The sequence below is a fragment of the Rhinatrema bivittatum genome, chromosome 1 (assembly GCF_901001135.1).
Source record: "Rhinatrema bivittatum chromosome 1, aRhiBiv1.1, whole genome shotgun sequence".
Classification (NCBI taxonomy): domain Eukaryota; kingdom Metazoa; phylum Chordata; class Amphibia; order Gymnophiona; family Rhinatrematidae; genus Rhinatrema; species Rhinatrema bivittatum.
In genome coordinates this window covers 817044207-817064637 of record NC_042615.1, presented here as the reverse complement: position 1 = coordinate 817064637, position 20431 = coordinate 817044207, and the positions used below count along the sequence as shown (strand labels likewise).

Sequence of the window (20431 nt, the reverse complement as noted above, 5' to 3'; positions counted from 1 at the left end):
CATTCTGTTGTACATCTTTCCGCCGTTGCAGTTGGTCGAAAACATTCTGCGCTGCATCGAAGCTCATCCGGGCAAGGTGATACTCGTGGCTCCGGAGTGGCCGAGGTGTCCATGGTTTGCTGACCTTCTGAATCTAGCACTGAACGGTCCGCTGAGATTTCTGCTGTCTCCGAATCTCTTGCAACAAGGCCCTTTTTGTTTCGGAGAGGTAGATCACTTGTCTAGCGGCATGGCTTCTGAAAGGCAGCGATTAAGGAATAAGGGTTACTCGAATGCGGTTATTGCCACGCTCTTACATTCCCGTAAAACTTCTATCTCCATGGCATACGTTAGAGTTTGGGGAGTGTTTGAATCCTGGTGTCTAGACCACGAGGTGCAGCCGTCCAGGGCTTCAATTCCAGATGTTCTGGATTTTTTACAGGCTGGATTAGCCAAAGGGCTGGTGTTTAATTCCCTACAAGTTCAGGTGGCAGCCTTTGGTTATTTTCGTGGAAAGGTGCAGGGGGTTGCGCTAGCATCTCATCCGGATGTGGCTCGTTTTCTGAGAGGGGCTAAACATTTGCGTTCTTCTGTCTGGAACCCCTGTCCTTCGTGGAAACTCAATCTGGTTCTCTGCACCCTTTGTAATGCTTCTTTTGAGCCATTGAAACGAGCGACCTTGAAGAGTCTGACACTGAAAGTCATTTTTCTTGTGGCTATCTCCTCAGCAAGGCATGTTTCCGAGCTTCAGGCCTTATCTTGCAGGGAGCCCTTCTTACGGATTTCTGAAGCAGGAGTCTCCTTAAGAACAGTTGCCTCCTTTCTCCCGAAAGTGGTGTCCTCCTTTCATTTGAATCAGTCAGTGGAGCTCCCTTCTTTCGCGGGTCTGAATTCTTCTACTCCAGAGTCTAGGGATTTAAGGAAGTTGGATGTAAAGTGGGTGTTGTTGCATTACTTGGAGGTCACGAACAGTTTCTGTCTTTCGGACCATCTGTTCATTCTGCGGAATGGACCCAGAAGGGTCATAAAGCTTCAAGGGCCACTATCGCATGCTGGCTAAAGGAAGCAATTGTTTCGGCTTACCTTGTTCAGGGCCATCCGATTCCGGTTGGTCTTAAAGTTCATTAACTTGATCGCAAGCGGCCTCGTGGGTGGATTGTCCACAGGTGTCGCCGCATTAAATTTGTGGGGCGGCTACATGGAAATCTACACACACTTTTGCCAGGTATTATCGTCTAGATGTCCGGGCCCCTGAGCCCAGTTCCTTCAGGGCCAGTGTACCCCGAAGGGACTCTCTCAGTCCCACCCTGGTTAGGGAAGCTTTGGTACATCCCAGGCTTCTGGACTGATTCGGGTACGTACAGGGAAAGGAAAATTGGTTCTTACCTGCTAATTTTCGTTCCTGTAGTACCACGGATCAGTCCAGAGTCCCGCCCATGGGAAAACAGAGTCCGCTCAGCCAGTAGTTAGTCATATTTCTGCAAGTTTACCGAATGCCCCCCTTTTCAGGGAAAGAGTATAGGCATGGTTTCATTCATTGGAGGTTGTTTATGTGGAAGTTATGCTTTAATCTTTCTGCTTGGGTACAGTGTAATACTAGCACCTCAGGGATAAAGGACGGAGTCCGTTAAAACTTCTGTCTCCATCTGCTGGAGGGGAGACAAAACCCAGGAGTCTGGACTGATCCGTGGTACTACAGGAACGAAAATTAGCAGGTAAGAACCAATTTTCCTTTTTCCTAGGACAGCAGGATGTTAACCCTCACGAAACAGGCCCACCTCCCCGGAAGTTGGTTTCTCCATGTATGAGCTATATCATGGACTGAAGGACTCTGCCTAGGGACATGCTCAGTAGGGTATGTTTGAGAGTTCTAGAATTTTTGAGATCAGAGTTCCATGCCAGGCTGCATCCAATGATGTCACCCATGTGTGAGGACTAACATCCTGCTGTCCTGGGAGAACACCTGTTACAGGTAAGCAATTTTGCTTTCTCAATGACCATTATTGATTTACTGTTGAATAATTTGGGCTAAGAGCCAGCTTAAGGTTACATACATCACTCTCCCCGACCACCAGAGCTGTTTGAAGCCCTCAAGGCTGGAGTTGTGCACCCCTGGCTCAAATTGTCACATGGCCAGCAATGAAGGTGCTTGACCGCAGGATTTTCTGGTGATGCTCAGAGCATGCTGCTGGCCACTCTGGTGGCACGCGGGCAGCGCTGCCTGGAGCCACTGCGGTCTCCGCTGACCATATCTCAGCTGTGGGCAGCTTTGCATGATGTGAGCTGCCTGTGATGAGAGTGCAGCAGCTAGCCTTCAGCTAGCAGACTGGCAAGTCGCTTCCACTCTTTTCCCAATTGGATAGCTAATGGAATAGAACATAAATCAGGGAATCGAGCTAGACCCTTGTGCAACAGCAGGCCCGTCCAGTTAGAATAAAGGGAGTGCTTTGTAGCCCGTTTTCAAAGAGAAACGAGCCTCGTGCTCTCCCTTTGAGAATCAACCAGCATAAAGTTCATGCACTGAAAGCTCCCGTGTACTGTGCCATCTGCTAATTTGTGCGAGAATTTCGGAGAAGCAGAGAGAGGAGTAATGCAACACATGGATGTTTGAAAATCTGTGCCTTCCCTCCCCTGAACCTCTTTTTTTTTTATGTCAGCTAAACATCTGTGCGCTGTGGAAGTTCATGTGTGCTTTTTAGCTGGATGGAGGAGGGCAATTTTCAGCCAGGCTAGTTTTGAAAGTTGCCTTTCCCCTTGACAATGGTGGTCTCCTTATTCCTTTCTCCCTCTGCCCCACGGCTCTTACCTCGTTGTTTTTGTGTGGCTGCACTCTGAAAGCTGTGTTCTCCTCTCTCTTGTGTCTGCCATGCAGGCCACCCTGAAGCCACACAGAATCTGCTGCAGGTGTTGTGGAGGCTGGGCAGGAAGCAGGAGGCTGCACTGTACTGGCAAAAGTTTCAGAGTGCATCGGTGCAGGCAGCCGAGCAGCAAGGGGCTGCAGCGAGGTGAGCCTTAGTAAATTACCAAACGATTACTCGCTCTCTTAACTGTTCCATGGCTGGGTTAGCTTGTTCTGCTAACTCTCGTTCCCTGTACGTACCAGGATCAGTCCAGACTCCTGGGTTTTGCCCCCCCTCTAGCAGATGGAGACAGAAGTTTATAAACAAAAACTCCGCCTACATATAGGCTGGTGCCACCTACAGTCTGGCAGTATTCTTCTGTCTCCTAGCAGGTGGAGAGGGTGCAAAACCTACAGTCTGTGTTAGGCCTACGTTGGTTAGGTGGTTTTTGTAAAAAAAAAAAAAAAAAGGTAGGAAAGTTTGTTGGTTTTTTGTCTAGTGGGAAGGGACCGCAGACGCTTGCCTGCTGGTCCCAATCCCCGCCTCCCAGGGGAAGTTAGGGTCCTGAGGGGACTGTTCCCCCTGGTAGAGGCAGCCGAGGAGTGGGAGAGCCCCACGTACCGGCTCCACAGGGCTGGGGGTGATACCGGGGGTCCCGGCTCACTCCCCCCAGCCGGCTCCGGATCCGAGGTAAGCAGTTTAAAAAAAAAAAAAAATTTTGTTTTTATTTATTTTGTGTGCTGTGTGTGGTGATCAGGGGGCCAGTCCGGCTGTGCAGGGCAGTAAGCCAGCGCAATGAAGTGAGGCCGGTCCGTTCCTCGGTTCCTCCGGTTGGAGGCAGGTTAAGCCGGTTTTATGAGGAATGGACCAAGATTACGTTGGATCAGTGGGTCCTAGAGGTGATAAAACACGGCTACGCGTTAGATTTTTCACGCTGTCCGGCTCCGGCTTTTCTGGTGTCCCCTTGCGGGTTTTCAGAAAAGCGCCGGGCGGTGCGGGAGACTCTGGCGCGGTTGCGCGACCTCGGGGCCGTCGTTCCGGTTCCGACCGGCGAACTCCGACAGGGCCGGTATTCCATTTATTTCGTGGTACCCAAGAAGGAGGGGACGTTTCGTCCCATTCTCGACTTGAAGAGTGTCAACAAGTGTCTAAGGGTTCCGCGTTTTCGAATGGAAACTTTGCGGTCCGTGATCGCGTCGGTCAGAAAAGGAGAGTTTATGGCCTCTCTGGACCTCACAGAGGCGTACCTGCACATTGGGATTCGACGGGAGCACCAACGGTTTCTCCGTTTTGCGGTACTGGGACAACATTACCAGTTTCAAGCGTTGCCATTTGGCCTCGCAACGGCTCCGCGCACGTTCACCAAGATTATGGTGGTGGTGGCGGCGAGACTCCGCCAGGAGGGGCTGTTGGTGCATCCATACTTGGACGATTGGCTGATTCGGGCCAAGTCGAGGACTCTTTGTCAGCTGGCGATTCAGCGGGTGCTGCACCTGTTACGCTCACTGGGCTGGGTGGTCAACCTGGCCAAGAGTCATCTGGTGCCGTCGCAATCCCTGGAGTATTTGGGGGCGGTGTTCGACACGTGTCAAGGCACGGTGGCCCTAACGCAAGAGCGTATCCTCAAACTACAGGGGCAAATTTGCAGGTTGTTGCGCAAACCGGTCCCAGTGGTCTGGGACTATCTGCAGGTCTTGGGCTCTATGAACTCCACGCTAGAGTTAGTTCCATGGGCGTTTGCGCATATGCGTCCCTTGCAGTCCGCATTGCTCTCCCGCTGGAGCCCGGTCTCGGAGGAATTTTTCCTCAGCCTGCCGTTGACCCAGGAAGCCAGAGACAGCTTGCCATGGTGGCTCTGCCAGGAAAACTTGAGTCGCGGGGTTTCGTTGGAAACTCCGTCGTGGACGGTGGTTACCACGGATGCCAGTCTGCTCGGTTGGGGAGCAGTCTGTCTCGGTCGAGCGGTTCAGGGAACATGGTCGGCTCGGGAGGCGTCGTGGTCCATCAATCGGTTGGAAACTCGAGCGGTGCGATTAGCTCTGGTGAAGTTCCTCCCGCTTCTCCGCGGGCGTTCCGTCAGGATTCTGTCGGACAATGCGACCACGGTGGCTTATATCAATCGTCAGGGGGGAACCCGGAGTCAGCCGGTAGCGGCAGAAGCTCGGTCGTTGATGATATGGGCGGAGGCCCATTTGAGCAGTATCGCGGCTTCCCACATAGCCGGGGTGGAAAATGTCCAGGCGGATTTTCTCAGTCGGCATTGGTTAGATCCCGGGGAGTGGGAGCTCGCGGAGGACGCCTTCAGGCTCCTTTGCGATCGGTGGGGCACACCGGCGGTGGACCTGATGGCCACGTTCCGCAATGCAAAGGCTCCTCGATTTTTCTCTCGTCGACGGGAGACGTTGGCGGAAGGAGTGGATGCACTGGTAGTTCAGTGGCCGAGGGATGTGTTACTTTACGTGTTTCCTCCGTGGCCACTTATCGGACGGGTGCTGCGTCGCATAGAGCAGCATCCGGCGGAGGTGATCGTGGTGGCTCCAGAATGGCCAAGAAGGCCCTGGTTCGCGGATCTGGTGAATCTAGCGGTCGAGGGGCCACTTCGGTTTCCGTTTCTGCCGGATCTCCTACATCAGGGGCCCGTTTGTTTCGACCTGGTGCATCGCTTTTGTCTAGCGGCATGGCTTTTGAGAGGCAGCGGTTGAGCTCTAAAGGATACGCGGCTTCCGTGGTGTCCACGCTGTTGCATTCCCGAAAGAAGTCTACGTCTTTGGCGTACGTGCGCGTGTGGCGACTGTTTGAGACTTGGTGTGTGCTTCGCGGCACAGCACCTACCCGGGCGACTATTCCGGATATTCTGCTGTTTCTCCAGGAGGGGTTGGCTAAGGGCCTGTCCTGTAGTACTTTGCGGGTGCAAGTGGCAGCGCTAGGATCTTTTCGGGGGCGGGTGCACGGAGTTTCGGTGGCGCAGCATCCGGATGTGGTGCGTTTCCTTCGGGGGGCAAAACAGTTACGCCCTCCGTTTCGTCCTCCGTGTCCGTCTTGGAATTTGAATGTGGTTCTTAAAGCGCTGTGTAAGGCACCGTTTGAGCCTCTGCGACACGTCACTCTTAAGGACTTGACGCTCAAGGTGGTATTTTTGGTGGCTATGGCATCGGCGCGGCGGATTTCTGAGCTGCAGGCTCTGTCGTGTCGAGAGCCTTTTCTGAGGATTTCGGATTCGGGAGTCTCCTTGCGAACTGTGCCGTCTTTTCTACCAAAGGTGGTTTCGTCCTTTCACGTCAATCAGACGGTGGAGTTGCCATCGTTTGGTCAGGGACAGTCTTCGGATCCCTTAGCTAGGGACCTGCGGAAGCTGGATGTTCGGCGCGTCTTGTTACACTATTTGGAGATTACTAATGTGTTCAGGGTCTCCGATCATCTGTTCGTCCTCCATGGTGGTCCCCGGCGAGGTAAAGCGGCTTCCAAGACTACAATTGCTCGTTGGTTGAAGGAAACCATTCGCTCAGCATATCTGTTGGCGGGGAAACCGTTGCCGGTGGGACTGAAAGCCCACTCAACTCGCGCCCAGGCTACATCCTGGGCGGAATGCCAACATATTCCTACAGAGGAGATCTGTAGGGCGGCCACTTGGAAGTCAGTCCATACTTTTGCCCGGCACTATCGTTTGGATGTGAAGGCGCCAGGGCCGTCGGGGTTTGGAGAAGGGGTGCTTAGAGCAGGCCTCTCCGGCTCCCACCCTCAGTAAGGGAAGCTCTGGTACATCCCAGGAGTCTGGACTGATCCTGGTACGTACAGGGAAAAGAAAATTAGGTTCTTACCTTTTGCTAATTTTCGTTCCTGTAGTACCGAGGATCAGTCCAGAGTCCCGCCCAGTATTGCGATTGTCTGCCGGGAGAGGATGTGTGCTCTGTGTGCTGTTTTCTGGAATATGTTTTGTTTGTTGGTTACCTCGAGTTCGGTACCCAGTTGGGTGGAGTTAAGCTTCAGTTTGGCTTAGTTTGGAGGTAATCTTCAGTGTTCTTTGGGTTATTTGTTGCGGGTTCTCCTGCTACTTTGACATTCAGTAATACTGCCAGACTGTAGGTGGCACCAGCCTATATGTAGGCGGAGTTTTTGTTTATAAACTTCTGTCTCCATCTGCTAGAGGGGGGGCAAAACCCAGGAGTCTGGACTGATCCTCGGTACTACAGGAACGAAAATTAGCAAAAGGTAAGAACCTAATTTTCTTTTAGGACGAAGCAATCTGAACGAAACAACGTGCAATGTGCTCCTCAGTAAACGGAGCTTCGAACAAGCCGGGATGCCCCCGCGTCAGAGTGATGAGGTGGGTGCCGGACAGCTGTCGCGACGTTTAACCTCCGTTTGCGACTTCCGGGTGCATCCCCCTGTGCCCCTTCACTCAGTCATTCGACTTCTCATCAGGATGTTGGTGTACGGTATTGAGCAGCGGGTCTTCATGATGCGAACGTATTGGGTCACTAATTCGTTTAAGCGATGTCCGAATGAATTTAAGAAGAAATATGGTGTTCGCGACGTACCCTCAAAGAGTGTTATTCAGAAGATGGTATGGAAACTGGAAACGGGAAATTGCTGCTATTCCCCCCCCCCCCCCAATACGCTCGCAGACACGTTCAGGAACATGGAGCACCGCGTCGAAATGTGCCTGGCGGAAAACGGCAATCACTTCCAGCATCGCATATAATGCAAAAGATTACACAAAATCAAGGTAAGTAGTGTATTTTTTTGGTTCAGGTTGCTTCATCCTAACGGAAGTTACAAGAGAATATTTGGGGCCTCTTTCAAGTGAATCTCCCTGTAGTTTCTTCTGTCATTCCAGTACATCCCCAGATCAGTCCAGACTCCCTGGTTTTGCATTCCTGCCAAAAGTTGGAGACAGAAAGTCTCACTGACACTGTGCATAACCCAGTATACAAGCTGCAGTCCCTCAGTATTTCTCTATCTCCAGCAGATAGTAGATGGTGCAAATCCTGCAGTTTGAGAGACAAGATTTAAAAAAAAAAATAATAATAATAATTATAAGGAGAATTTTGCAAAGGATGTTGTCTTAATCCTCCCAGGGGGTTGTGAGGTCCTGGTGGGGCCATCCCCTCTGGTTTGAAGTGTACGAGCAAGGGGTTGGTGATCCTTCTGTAAACTTGTCCGGGCTTTCTGTGGGGTAGACATCTGGTGGTCTAGGTCCCTCATCCCCCGCAAGATAGCAGCAGGATTAGCTGGCAGCTCTGCATTCCAACCCCCTGAGGAAAAGGGAAGTATTTGCTTCTATTTTGGGCAGGCACTGGCTCTTTACAGTTTTATTAAAGTTTAAAAAAAAAAAAAAAAAGAGAGAGGCGGCCGGAGGCTGAAGCATTGGGTGTGCAAGTCTGGAGCCGGTAAGTCTTTGCCTAACATGAGTGTTTCCCTGGGGCAACCCGACTCCAGCTTTAGGTGTGCAGCTTCATTCCACGTGTGTGAGGGAAGATGGTGCTCAGGCGTTCTTGCCGTGCTTGTGGAGGATTGCGGGCCAGTCTCAGTCGAGAGGGCCTCTTTTCAGGGTGCATCGCAGGTGATGAGGGTACTTCAGGAGCACTCCCGACGCAATCTAAGTCAGCTGCAGCTTCCAGAGCACCTAAATTGGTAGCTGGTGGTGATTTTCTTAGCACAGGAACAGCGGCCATTTGGAGCCCCGAGGTAGAATCGGCAGCGGTAATGGGGCGGGACAAGGAGGTCATCGAACCTTTCTCCTGTGGTTCCTAGCACTATGACAGACCAGGAAGATAATGAAATAGTGGATTTTCCTCTGGATCAGAGTTGATGTATATGCTGAGGATTTCCCTCTGGTCCGGGATTCTGATGAGTTCCAGCCCTTTTCTGCGGACTTTGTTCTCTTGCTGCACAGAGCTTATTTGACCACAAAGGCTACAGGAGGTTGTGGATCCAAGTCAGTGGAAAAGTGCCGAGCCACGATCCATAGCTGCAAAGCCGGGTCCTCCCAAAAAGGTCGGTAGGGACGGCGTACAAAAGGCTTTGGGCCTTTTTTGTCATCTAGCGATGTGATTGACACTGACACTGACGATTCCAAGGATTCTGGGGTAATGCCAAGGGGGGTCCACAGATATGGCTTCGGTCCCAGATGCAGATGGTGAAGCAAATATGGATGCCAATGATGGGGACCATGAGGAGGTTACCATGGCTGAGGTTGATGATCCTAAGGTAGTGTGGCTTTTCTGCAGAGAGGAGCTTTGGCCTTTGATTCCGCAGATAGTACTGGAGCTCAGATTCGAGGTGGACTGACTTGGAGCGGATTTTGTTTTAGGCTGCTTGCGTGGTCCTGCCAAGGCCTTCCCGTTTCACAAGTCAGTGAAGAAGCTTGTTCTACAGGAGTGTGACACTCAGGAGGCTGGATTATGGCTATGGCAAAGTTATACTCATTACGGGAAGACACGCTGGAGTTGATGCCTCGGTTTCAGCTGTTACCAAGAAGACCACCATTCTGGTGGCGGGTTCTGCTGCCTTGAGAGATGTGCAGGATCATAAGCTGGAGCTTCACCTCAAGTGCATTTTTTAGGTATTGGCCCTGGCCATAAATGCTGTGGTGTGCAGCAGTCTGATGCAGAGAGCTTGTATGTGTTGGATCCAGGAGTTATAGGAAACACAAGCTACCTTGGGGGCCACGGCCAGAAGGCAGAGCATCTCGAGGCCACTTACTGTGTGTGAGGAGGATGCCTTCTATGACCTTGCTAGGACGTCCTCAAGCATCATGATGTCTGCGGTCTCTGTTCGCAGGTTATTTTGGTTGCGTAATTGGTCTGCAGATGTGTGGTCCAAATCACAGCTGGGAACTCTTCCTTTCAAAGGAAAGCTCTTATTTGGAGAAGACCTGGAGCAGATTATGAAGCATCTTAGTGAGTCCATGGTTCATATGCTGCCAGAGGACAAACCGAAAGGCAGGAAATTGTTTCCTACTCTGCCTAAGTTTCAAGATCAAAGAAGATTTTGGCAGTCCGAAGGTTCTGGAGGTCCTCAGAAGCAGTTCACAGTTAGGTCTCAGTCCAGGGTTCAGTCCTTTTGAGGTGGTAGAAGACCATTCCGGGATGATTCTGGGGTAAGTCAAGGAGGAACAAGGTCCTTCCGATGAAACAAGGACGGTCCACTCTTTGGTTCTGGCTGTCGGAGGATGTCATGCTCTCTTTTATGAGGAGCGGTCCAAAATTACCATGGACCAGTGGGTCTTAGATGTAGGAAGTGTCTTGAATAGGACGAGCAAATTCTATCATCTCTCCTTGCTCCCCTCTTGGCAAACACGAAGCGGTTTGTCAGGCTGTAGACTGTTTAAGGCAACTGGGAGCTATAGTGGCAGTTCCGAGGCAGGAGCAGCGAAAAAGTAGGTACGCCATCTGTTTCGTGGTACCAAAGAAGGAAGGGTCGCTTCGTAAGATTTTGGACTTGAAAAAGGTGAACGCGGTCCTCAAGGTACCTCACTTTCACATGGAGATCCTTAGTTGCAGAACTACTTGATAAGGCTATCAGTGCCAGAACAGTTGAAGATCAGTCTTGAGAAGAAAGTAGATCTGGAGTTCCGTCCTTGGATAACAATAAGAATGGATGCCAGCCTATTCGGTTGGGATGGGGGGCTCAATGTCAGAGATCAGTGGCTCAGCTAACTGGGCCATTGGGTGAGGTGCACCAGTCAGTCAATTGTAAACTAGAGCAATACAGTTGGCTGTCCTTCATTTTACATCTCTTCTCAAGGGCCGGGTAGTCATAGTGTTATCAGACAGCGCTATGGAGGTGGCTTATATAAACCATCAAGGTGGGACCAAAGGTACTCAAGTTACAGCCAAGAGAACTTTTCTCTTGAAATGGGCAGAGAAGCAGCTGAAAGCTATTTCAGTGTTGCACATAGCAGGTATGGAGGATGTTCAAGTGGATTATCTCAGCCGCAACATGCTAGATTTGGTGGAATAGGCTCTGTTGTTGAGTGCATTTTCCAAAATATTTGCCCGATGGAGAGAGCTGGTAATGGCGTTGATGGTATCCAGCAGGAATGCAAAGATGAAAAGACTTTTCAGTAGAATATGGGACAGAGAATCATCAGGATTAGATACCCTAGTTCAAATTTGACCCCTGGAGGCTCTCCTTTATGTGTTTCCCCCATGGCCTTTGGTGAGCGGGTAAGTCAAAGGATTTCCAGACATCAGGGTCTGGTGATTCTAGTGATGCCTGATTGGCAGAAACAGCTGTGGTAGCAGATCTAGGCAGGTACAAACTTAGATTGTAAGCCCTCTGGGGATAGGGAAATACCTACAGTACCTGAATGTAAACCGGTGTGATATCTCAGATCGAATGTCGGTATATAGAAAAAAATAATAATAATCAAATTCATATCTGGCAGGATTTCCCCTTGAGCCTTTAAGGGAGATTTCAATTAAGCTTCTCACTCTTAAGACTATATTTTTAGTGGCCATATGTTCAACTAGACATGCTTTAGAGTTACAGGAACTGTCATGCAGGGAACCCTTTTTGATGTTCTCGGATGAGATGGTTCCTTCCTAGTTGCCAAAAGTGCTTTTACCCTCTCCTCTTAGACCAGGGGTCAGGAACCTTTTTGGCTGAGAGAGCCATAAACGCCACATATTTTAAAATGTAATTCCATGAGAGCCATACAATATGTTTAAAACTAAATACAAGTAAATGTGTGCATTTTATGTAAGATCACACTTTTAATGTACAATAAGTCTCTGAAAATATTACACCAGGCCTTAAGACACCAATACATACATCTCCTATTAGGAAAACGGACCAAGTCAGGCTGCTATAGAGTCCTACACAGAAACAACACGCCAGCAGAAAACCTCACCTGAATCACGTGCTGTCCCTCACCTAACATAGAATAAAGAGACCAAAACGCATAACAAGAAGCATGCAGAAAAAACTGAATTGGAAACTGCAACAAGCCAGAGTCTCTGTATGCAGTGTAACAAAGGAAAAAAGAAACATCACCCATCCTTATAAAACAAATCAAGAAATATAAAATCATCAGCAGTAAAACTGTACTAACAAAAAGAACATATTTCGAAACAGCTGATGAGTGGAATATCCAATAATTAAAAACTCATAAAACATTTCCAGATACCAACAAAATATTTCAAAATAGCAGACATAAAGATCCAGTAATGAAAAATAATAAGGATACAAAAATTTTTTTGCTCTGCATACCTGGGAACGTTTGATATCCAGGTGTCCTGAGATTGTTCTGAATTAGGAGGAGGCGGGGTGGTTTGCTTGGAACTTTCTCCTCTCTCTCAGTCACATACCAGCGCTCTCTCTCACACTGGCTCTCAATGACACACCTATACACACATGCTCTCAGTACTCACATATACCCATGCTTTTTCTCTCTCACTTATATAGGCTCTTAATTACACATTTACACATATGCTGTCTATCTTTTCACGCTTACACACACACACACAGGCTTTCAATCACACACATTTCTCTCACACACAGACTCTCATTCACATGCTTACAAACATGTCCTCTCTTTCTCTCATTTACACACAGGCTCTCAATCACATACTCACATGCTCCCTCACCTAAATCAGCTCTCAATCACACACAGACACACATGGTCTCTCTCTCTCATTGAAACACAGGCTCTCAATCACATACTCCATCACCTAAACCAGCTGTCAATCAGACACAGACACACATGATCTCTCTCTTACTTATACACACAGGGTCTTAATCATACATACACATGATTTCTCTCACACACAAAGGATCTCAATCATACACACATACTCTTTCACACAAACAGGTTTTCAATCACAAACTTACACATACAGGTTCCCAATGGTAAACTTACATTCATGCTCTCTCTCACAGGCAGGCTCTCAATCACAGACATACTCTCTTTCACATATACAGGCTCTCAATCATTCACATACATGCAATCTCTCACTCACACACACAGGATCTCAAACACATGCTTGCTCGCTCATTCACTATCACTCTCCCCCACCCCGGGAACTCGCGGCAGCAGCAGCAGCCTCTTCCCAACGCTAACCTCCTTCATTTTCAGCCCTCGCGGAGGCGAAGGCTGAGTCCCATCGGTCGCGGTTGAAACTCTTCATTTTCCTCCGAGCCGCGCTGCAGTCTTCTTCCCGTCGGACATTAGCGTGGCCTCTTCTTCCCGCGCAGGCACCCGATGCTCACCACTTCCTCTACCGGGCCGCGGGAAGAAGAGAGCACGCCGGTGCGCTCTCTTCTTCCCGCGGCCCGGAAGAGGAAGTGGTGAGCATCGGGTGCCTGCGCGGGAAGACTCCCGCGCAGGCACCCGATGACTCCAGCGCTGGCACCCGGCTGACACCCGATGACTCCCGCGCAGGCACCCGGCTGACTCCAGTCGTGCCGCTGACTCTCTCTTCTCCCCCCCCCCCCCCCCCCCCCGCGGCCCGGAAGAGGAAGTGGAGAGCATCGGGTGCCTGCGCGGGAAGAAGAGACCACGGTCTCTTCTTCCCGCGCAGGCACCCGATGCTCTCCACTTCCTCTTCCGGGCCGCGGGGGGGGGGGGAGGGAGGAGAAGAGAGCACGCCGGTGCCGCTGACTCCAGCTGTCCTGCCGCGTTCCGCCCGGGCTGACAGCATTTTAAGCCCGGGCGGCGGAGGACCGGGGAGCAGCTGGGTCAGCGGGGAACCGCGAAGTGTGGCGACACTTGTCCGCGAGCCAGATGCAGCCCTCAAAAGAGCCATATCTGGCTCGCGAGCCATGGGTTCCCGACCCCTGTCTTAGACAGTGTGTCTGTCTGCCTATCTTCTGAAAGGCTTGTGGGGAAGAGTATGATCAACTTCATTGTTTGGATGTCAGAAGAGTTTTAATACATTACTTCAAGGTCACAAATAGTTTTAGAAGATCTGACCATCTGTTCATACTGTTTGGTGGAGTAAAGGAAGGGCGATGCTGCTTTTAAGGCTCATTAGCGTGTTTGATTAAGGAGGCCAAAGAAGCAGGATATATAGATAAAGGCATGTCACTACCAAAAGAGTTGAGAGCAGAGGCAACATCGTGAATGGAACTTCAGTTGGTTTCTCCTGTGAGATTTGTAAGGCAGTAACTTAGTCCTTGTGCTCCTTTTGAATCATTATCGGCTGGATGTTCAGGCCAGAAAGGTATCTTCCTTTGGTTCCAAGGTTTTGAGAATACGTTGGCAGGATCCCACCCATTTGAGAAATAGCTTTGGTACATTCCATATATCTGGCCAAGCCTGACTGGATGAAAAGGCAGGAGAAATGTATGCTTGCCAGATAATTTCCTTGCCTTGAGTCCAGCCAGACCAGTCCAGAGCTCTCCCTGTTCTACCAAAGATGGGGCCTTTTCAAGAAGGAGGTTAAAATTAAAAAAGAATTTGTCCTTTTTCAGTGATACATTTCTGAGAAAATTGTTCCCATCTCTACAGACATATTTGGCCCAAAATAACAGTAATAGGAGCAGTAGGTGCAGAGAGAAAATCAATTGCTCAGTAAGTGACAGGATTGTATATTACTGCAGGCTAATGAGGAGTGGAGATGATGAGCGGTATAGAGTAATAGGTACAGACCACAGTAGTTTCATGGAGCCTTCTCTTACAGAGCTCAGTCGAAGAAACTTAACAAAGGATGAGTGGTAAGGCCAGTTATGTAGGAGTGGTGAATATGTAGAGGAGTGCTGCAGAGGAATCAAATGAGCTTATAACAACTAATAGGGCGTGCAGCAGCGTCTCCTGAAGATAATTGTTTTCCAGATTAAATGCAAAGTACTGGGGACGCTAACGAGTGGGTCCAAACAAAGGCAAATTCAAGACGTCCCCAGTACTTTGCATTTAATCTGGCCTTACCGCTCATCCTTTGGGCTCCTGTCCCTCCCGACACAGCCCATGTGGTGAAACACGGTCTGTGTCGAAGGACCAAAAATCTGTTCTCTTCAAGCAACTGTGAATAAACAATGAATATGTTCAAATTAATTCTTTGTTAACTTTCTTCAATTGAGCTCTGTAAGACAAAGTTCCATGAGACGTAACCAGCGCTATACTACCTACTACTGTGGTCTGAACATATTACTGCAGGCTACATGAGAGATCATAGGGGAAGAAGATGGAGCTCTAAGCTCTTGCTGTCGACACCATCAGCGCACTTTAGTGCCCCCAGGGTTTCCATTTTTGAATGCAAACATGAGAGGCTAAGTAGCTTTGTTGTGGGAGGAGGTTTTGAGATGGTTTCATTCTGTTTTTGTTGTTGAATAGAAAGCAGCAGGTGAGATTAGGGAATAAGAATTCTACTTGTAAGATTGTTTCTTCGGGTGTTTCTCAGGGCTCTGCGCTTTCTTTAGCATTGTTTAACATCTGCCTGCAGCCTTTAGGAGATCTCCTCTTTCAGCCGTCAGTTTAGAATCTATGCAGACAATATACAATTATTCCTTCCTGTGGGTGGCTGATTATCAACTGCAGTAAGCTTTCTTGCTTCCTGTACTTAGGCCTGAGGTCAGTGGCTGTGCCAAACTGGAATGATTTTAAATACCCGTAAGACTGAAACCTTTTGGCTCAGCCCTATAGCCTCAAAACTTTAACTGGTCTCCACCTGTTACGACTGTCCGCCCTCCTTACCTCTCTGGCGACTCCTCCCGCGGTTGACGGACGTTTGGCTGCCGCGGCGTCTGCCTGCCGTCCTCTCCGGTGTCCCCGGTCCGGCTTGGGCGCTGCCTCCCGCCATGCTGTCCAGCTGCCTTAGGGTGCGCGTGCTGCGCGGCCCTGCTTCAAATACTTTCTTTGGCGCGAACCTCAGGGGCGTCCCCCTGTGATGATGTCACGCATCCCGGATACAAAAGGCCTACACTACTGCTAGCTAATCGAGTTAGCAAAAGTATTCGTACTGGAACTCCTTACGGATGGGATTCGCTCTCCGTACCTAGCTACTCTGCCTCTCCATTACTGGACTTACTCTATTTGGGGTACCCGCTCCTCGGGGGCCTCTCTCTTCTCTTTCAGGTCGGTGTCTGGAACCGGTACTCACTCCTCGGGGGCCCATGTTCCCGGACTCGCTACCTGGACTTCACTTCTGCCCGGAAGATACGGCTGCCTACACCATCAGTGAGTTACCATCTACTTCTCTCAGAGCTGTTCCCTGGAACCAGGTACTCGCTCCTCGAGGTCCTGCCTCTACTCTAGCTCCTGTGTTTTCTACTGAGAGAAACCGCTGTGTGAGTACTCAACCAACGAGGCTCTATTCCAGAACCCTGCCCATACTTCATTGTTCTCACTATCTCAGTTTCTCTTCACTACAGCACAGCCATTTTGGGATCGCTGTTCCAGAGCCCTCAGGGACTACAAGCCCAGCCGGGCTTCATCTCTGCTCACTACTGCCACCTCTGGTGGCTCCTCAATACTGTTAATAAAAGATCTATCTGTGTTGTGTGTCCTAAGCTGAGCCTGACCTGTGGCCCCTCATGGGACTTCCCCCCGTGGGCGTGGTCAGCAGCCACAGTGTCCAAAGGTCCTCCCAAAACCTTACAAACAATAACACCACCTTTGTGTTGTAGATATTCCTTTTTTGACCAAAGTATATAATCTTGGAGTATTGCTGGATTCACATTTAATGCTCAAGAAATTCTTCTAAGCATGCGAGAAGAGCAGGATCTGGAGGTGATTGTATGATGATCTTAAGGTGGCCAAACAGGTGGATAAAGCAACGAAAAAAACCAGAAAGATGCTTGGCTGCATAGGGAGAGGAATGGCCAGCAGAAAAAGGGAGGTGATATTGCCCCTGTATAGGTCCCTGTGTACAATGCTGGAGACCACACCTTCAAAAGGATATAAATAGGATGAGTTGGTTTAGAGGGTGGCTACTGAAATGGTCAGTGGTCTTCGTTCTAAAGTATATGGGGATAGGCAAAGATCTAAACATGAACACCCTAGAGGAAAGGCGGGATAGGGGAGATATGATAGAGGCATTTAAATATCTCCATGCACAGGAAGCATCTTTCAATGGAAAGGAGACTCTGGAACTAGGGGTCATGGGAAGAGGGTGAAAGGGGTTGCACTCAGGAGTAATCTAAGGAAATATTTCTTTATATAAAGCGTGGTGCATGCATGGAACAGCCTCTTTGTAGTGGTGATGGAGACAAGGATAGTATCTGAATTCAAGAAAGCCTGGGATAAACATAGGGGAAATCTGAGGGAGTGGTGGGGATTGGTGAACTGAATAGTTGGCGTGCATGGACAGACTAGATAGGCTGTAATGGTCTTTTCCTGCCACCATGTTTCTGAGTCGAGATCGGTATTTTATAAACTCGGAACGATTAGAAGGCTGAAATATGTATTGAGTAGAGATCATTTTCGTATGGTAGTACAAGCTTTGGTTTTATCAGCAATAGATTTCACCATAACTTGCTTTATGCAGGCCTCCCTAAATGTCATCTTTTTCAAAATGCTGCTGCTCCTCTTATTTCTGGGATCATTTTACTCCTATGCTGAGGGGCCTCCATTGGTTACCTGTTACTCATAGAGTGAACTTTCAGTTTTTAACTTCAGTGTTTAAGGCTTTGTGACAAGAAGGCCTTTTTGTCTGACATTATTAAGTTTGTCCCTACATGTGTTTTATTATTCAGCAAAAAAAAAAATGCTTATTAATGATGCCCTCCAGTAAGGAAAATACATCTCCAAGCAATGCAGAGATACATTTTTTTTCCGTTACAAGATCTGCGTTGTGGAATTTTATTCCTCAAGAGGTGTGGGACATATTTGACTTGTCTTTATTTAGGGAAAAGCTGAGACCTTTTATTTGTAACAAGCGTTTATGATGAGCAGATAGGGGGAGTGGTTTCCCTAGCCTCACACTAAGCACCTTGCTGGATGGACCGTTTTGGTCTTTATCTGCCATCATTTATGATGTTACTATGATGTAGAACTGTAAAGAAATGCAGGTTATTCTTTTGTTTCTTTGGTTTTTCGTTTTGTGTTATTTTAATTTTGTGTAATGGGTTTCATTGTTTGATTTTATCTGTTTTAAGCTTTGCTGAAACCCGCTCAGAGTGTCTTGTGCCAGCTGAGGTGGCTATATAAGCTGTTTCATGCACAAATAAACCCTGGGAAGACTGGCTTTGTTTTTTTTAAAACCGTCTGGGGATTCTTTTTTCAAATGCGCTACTGCAGTAATGGGAGCCTGGCTTCTCATGTAACCCTGATATCCTTGCAGGAATTCCAGTCCTGCTGACACAGGAGGAGCCAGGTTCCCACCTTCATGGTGCCACTTTGAAAACATAAGGAAAAATGGGCCAGCTGGTTACAGAGATGCTGGTAGATGAGGCGGGGTTCAGGACATTTATAGGCATGCTCCTTCTAATGTGCGAAACACAGTGAATAAAGAGCACTTTTTCTCTCTTCCAGAACTCTCCCGTTGTACTTGCTTTCTTATTCGAAAGAGAATTTTCCATCGGATGAAGCGTTAACTGGGGAAATACAAGATTACATCGGCACCTTCATGAAGGACTTACCATGGCCTTGAGCTTCCTCATATCCACAATCCCTTCCTAATTGGCCTGTCACGTCGGGAATAACAGAAGCGTAAAATACAATGGCACTCAGCTGGCTGACAAGGCCACTTGACAACATGCACTCCTCTTGTAGCAGACTCCTCTCCTCAGCATGACATGCCAGATTGGTGCTGCTGCAGTGGGAATCTGAAAGGGGCCTCTTCCTTCTTGGTCACCAGAGATTTGTGTGGTACTTAATTGTCAGCTCAGAAGAAGGATGGTGGTTTAAGAGGCAGGAAAAAAACCAAAACATAAGCTAATACAACAATGTTTTCTCTGTGACGTCTGCTGCAGGGCAGAAGGGTCTCACGGGTGGTCAGGTCCTCAGCTGGCGCAGAAGCCCCAGATGCCATGGTGGCCTTATAATGAAAATGGAATACGCCACAAACGCGATAGCCTCCTTCCCCGTACGCGGCTCCTAAATGCGCCAATTATCACCTGTTCAGCTAAACATCTGAGACCCGTTTCATCTCCCATCAGCACAGAATGGGAAACCCACTCTGGAAAGTCAGAAACCTGGTTATAAATGTATAACCAATGTACATTGTATATTTTTGCAACAAATAATACTTTGTACTTGTCTGTCTTTAAAATATGTTGGAGTAAATTTGGAGTGAGTTTGTCGCTTGCAAGAGAGCGCGACTGGAGAAGCAGGCTAGCTCTGCTAACTGGGGGCAAGAGCGGAAGGTGCACCCTTGCAAAGGGGGGAGACTGGCGAAGCAGGCATTCCTTGTGGGGGGGGGGGGGGGGAGTTTAGAAGGGAGCAGTGCCACATAGGAGGGCGAGTAGGGGCTGCCAGAGGGAGAGAGTCCCAGTAGGAGGAAGAGGAAGAGACCACTTTCATGGACTGAGAGAAGCAGGTCTGGTGGGAGAGGGAATAAACTAGAGGGCCGACCACTTTTTGACACGCCGATTCTGCAAATGCAATGGGATCATGCAGCGCTTCCGCAAGTCTGTGTATACATTTCTCTCTTGTAATTTCCAGCAGTTATTCCTCCACTAGGTTTGGTATGTCCTTTAACCTTTGTGCCCTGCTGTCACCATTGTCCGCTAAAATTCAAGCTATTTACTCAGGTGTTATATAACAGATTGTACTAGACAGAATTGTTCTGTGTTATGTTCCTAAAATGTACCGTGCTGATTGCCTTGTATATTTTATGTACACTTCATAAACAACGTTAAAGCAAAGAACTCAAGGTGTCTCCCCTTCAGTTTCGTCCAGCTACACCAGTCCAGGCAGCACTAGTGCATTCTTTCCCCCTACCAGCAGATGGAGGTAGACAGCACTGTTTTTTCCTAATGCGACATCGTTGCCACTATTTAGGGGTGGTGCAGCTCTGGAAAAGTCCAGTATTTTTTTACATCTGGCAAATGGAAGGTCCTGGCTTCTGCAGCTGGTCAGCGGTGAATTAGATGTTGCTCCGGACCCTGGGCCAAGCCACTGGCTTTGGCTAGCAGAGCGAGCCCACTTCAGAAGCTCCCAGTCCCAGAGAGGACCAGGTAGAGCTGGAGAGGATAAGCTCTTTGTAAAAAAATAAATAAATAAATAAAACAGAAAGCAAGAGGAGAAGCTCGTATTTATTTGCAGAGCAGAGGCCTATCTACTCCCAGCTGAGACCAACGCAGGGGGCTGATAGTTTTCAACGGGCCTGGAGTGGCGAGATGGCAGGACGCTTGCAGCATGTGTGACCGGTGGGACAGGAACAGAGACGCCCATCTCACATCACCCGGGTCAACTAGGCCCTTTATGGAGAGACCAGAAAAGGATTGATAAAGCAACAAGGAAGGCTGTCTAACAAAGCCATGGAGGCAACCAGTTGAGAATTAGAAGCCAAGGTGTCCCAAAGCTAGAATCCTTGGCTTCTGAGACCAGAAAAGGGCCATAGACATGCAGAGTCTGGTGCACTGCCTCTGAAAGCATGCTTTCCCATGAGTGCACCTGGAAACTTTGCAAGCAGGTGCTGGGGGCGCTGTAGCCATGGTTGACTTCAGGCTCTCCGCAGATGGCCGGGAACGAGTCTTAGTAGTCGGATTGACCGGGATTCCGTGGT

The 20431-nt window shown here is 49.0% G+C and overlaps 1 protein-coding gene across 4 annotated transcripts in view; it reads left to right on the top strand.

Annotated features, from left to right (window-relative positions):
* Nucleotides 1-19565, top strand: part of FANCG (FA complementation group G) — a 158216-nt gene extending 138651 nt beyond the window's left edge. For 3 of the 4 annotated variants that reach the window (XM_029581670.1, XM_029581677.1, XM_029581691.1), the window contains 2 exons: nucleotides 2852-2984; nucleotides 18235-19565. In XM_029581670.1, the coding sequence (XP_029437530.1) occupies nucleotides 2852-2984; nucleotides 18235-18352 (251 nt within the window). In that variant the 3' untranslated portion in view covers nucleotides 18353-19565. The remainder of the gene's footprint in view (nucleotides 1-2851; nucleotides 2985-18234) is intronic. The other variant, XM_029581683.1, reaches the window with a different exon arrangement.
* The last annotated feature ends 866 nt before the right edge of the window (nucleotides 19566-20431 follow it).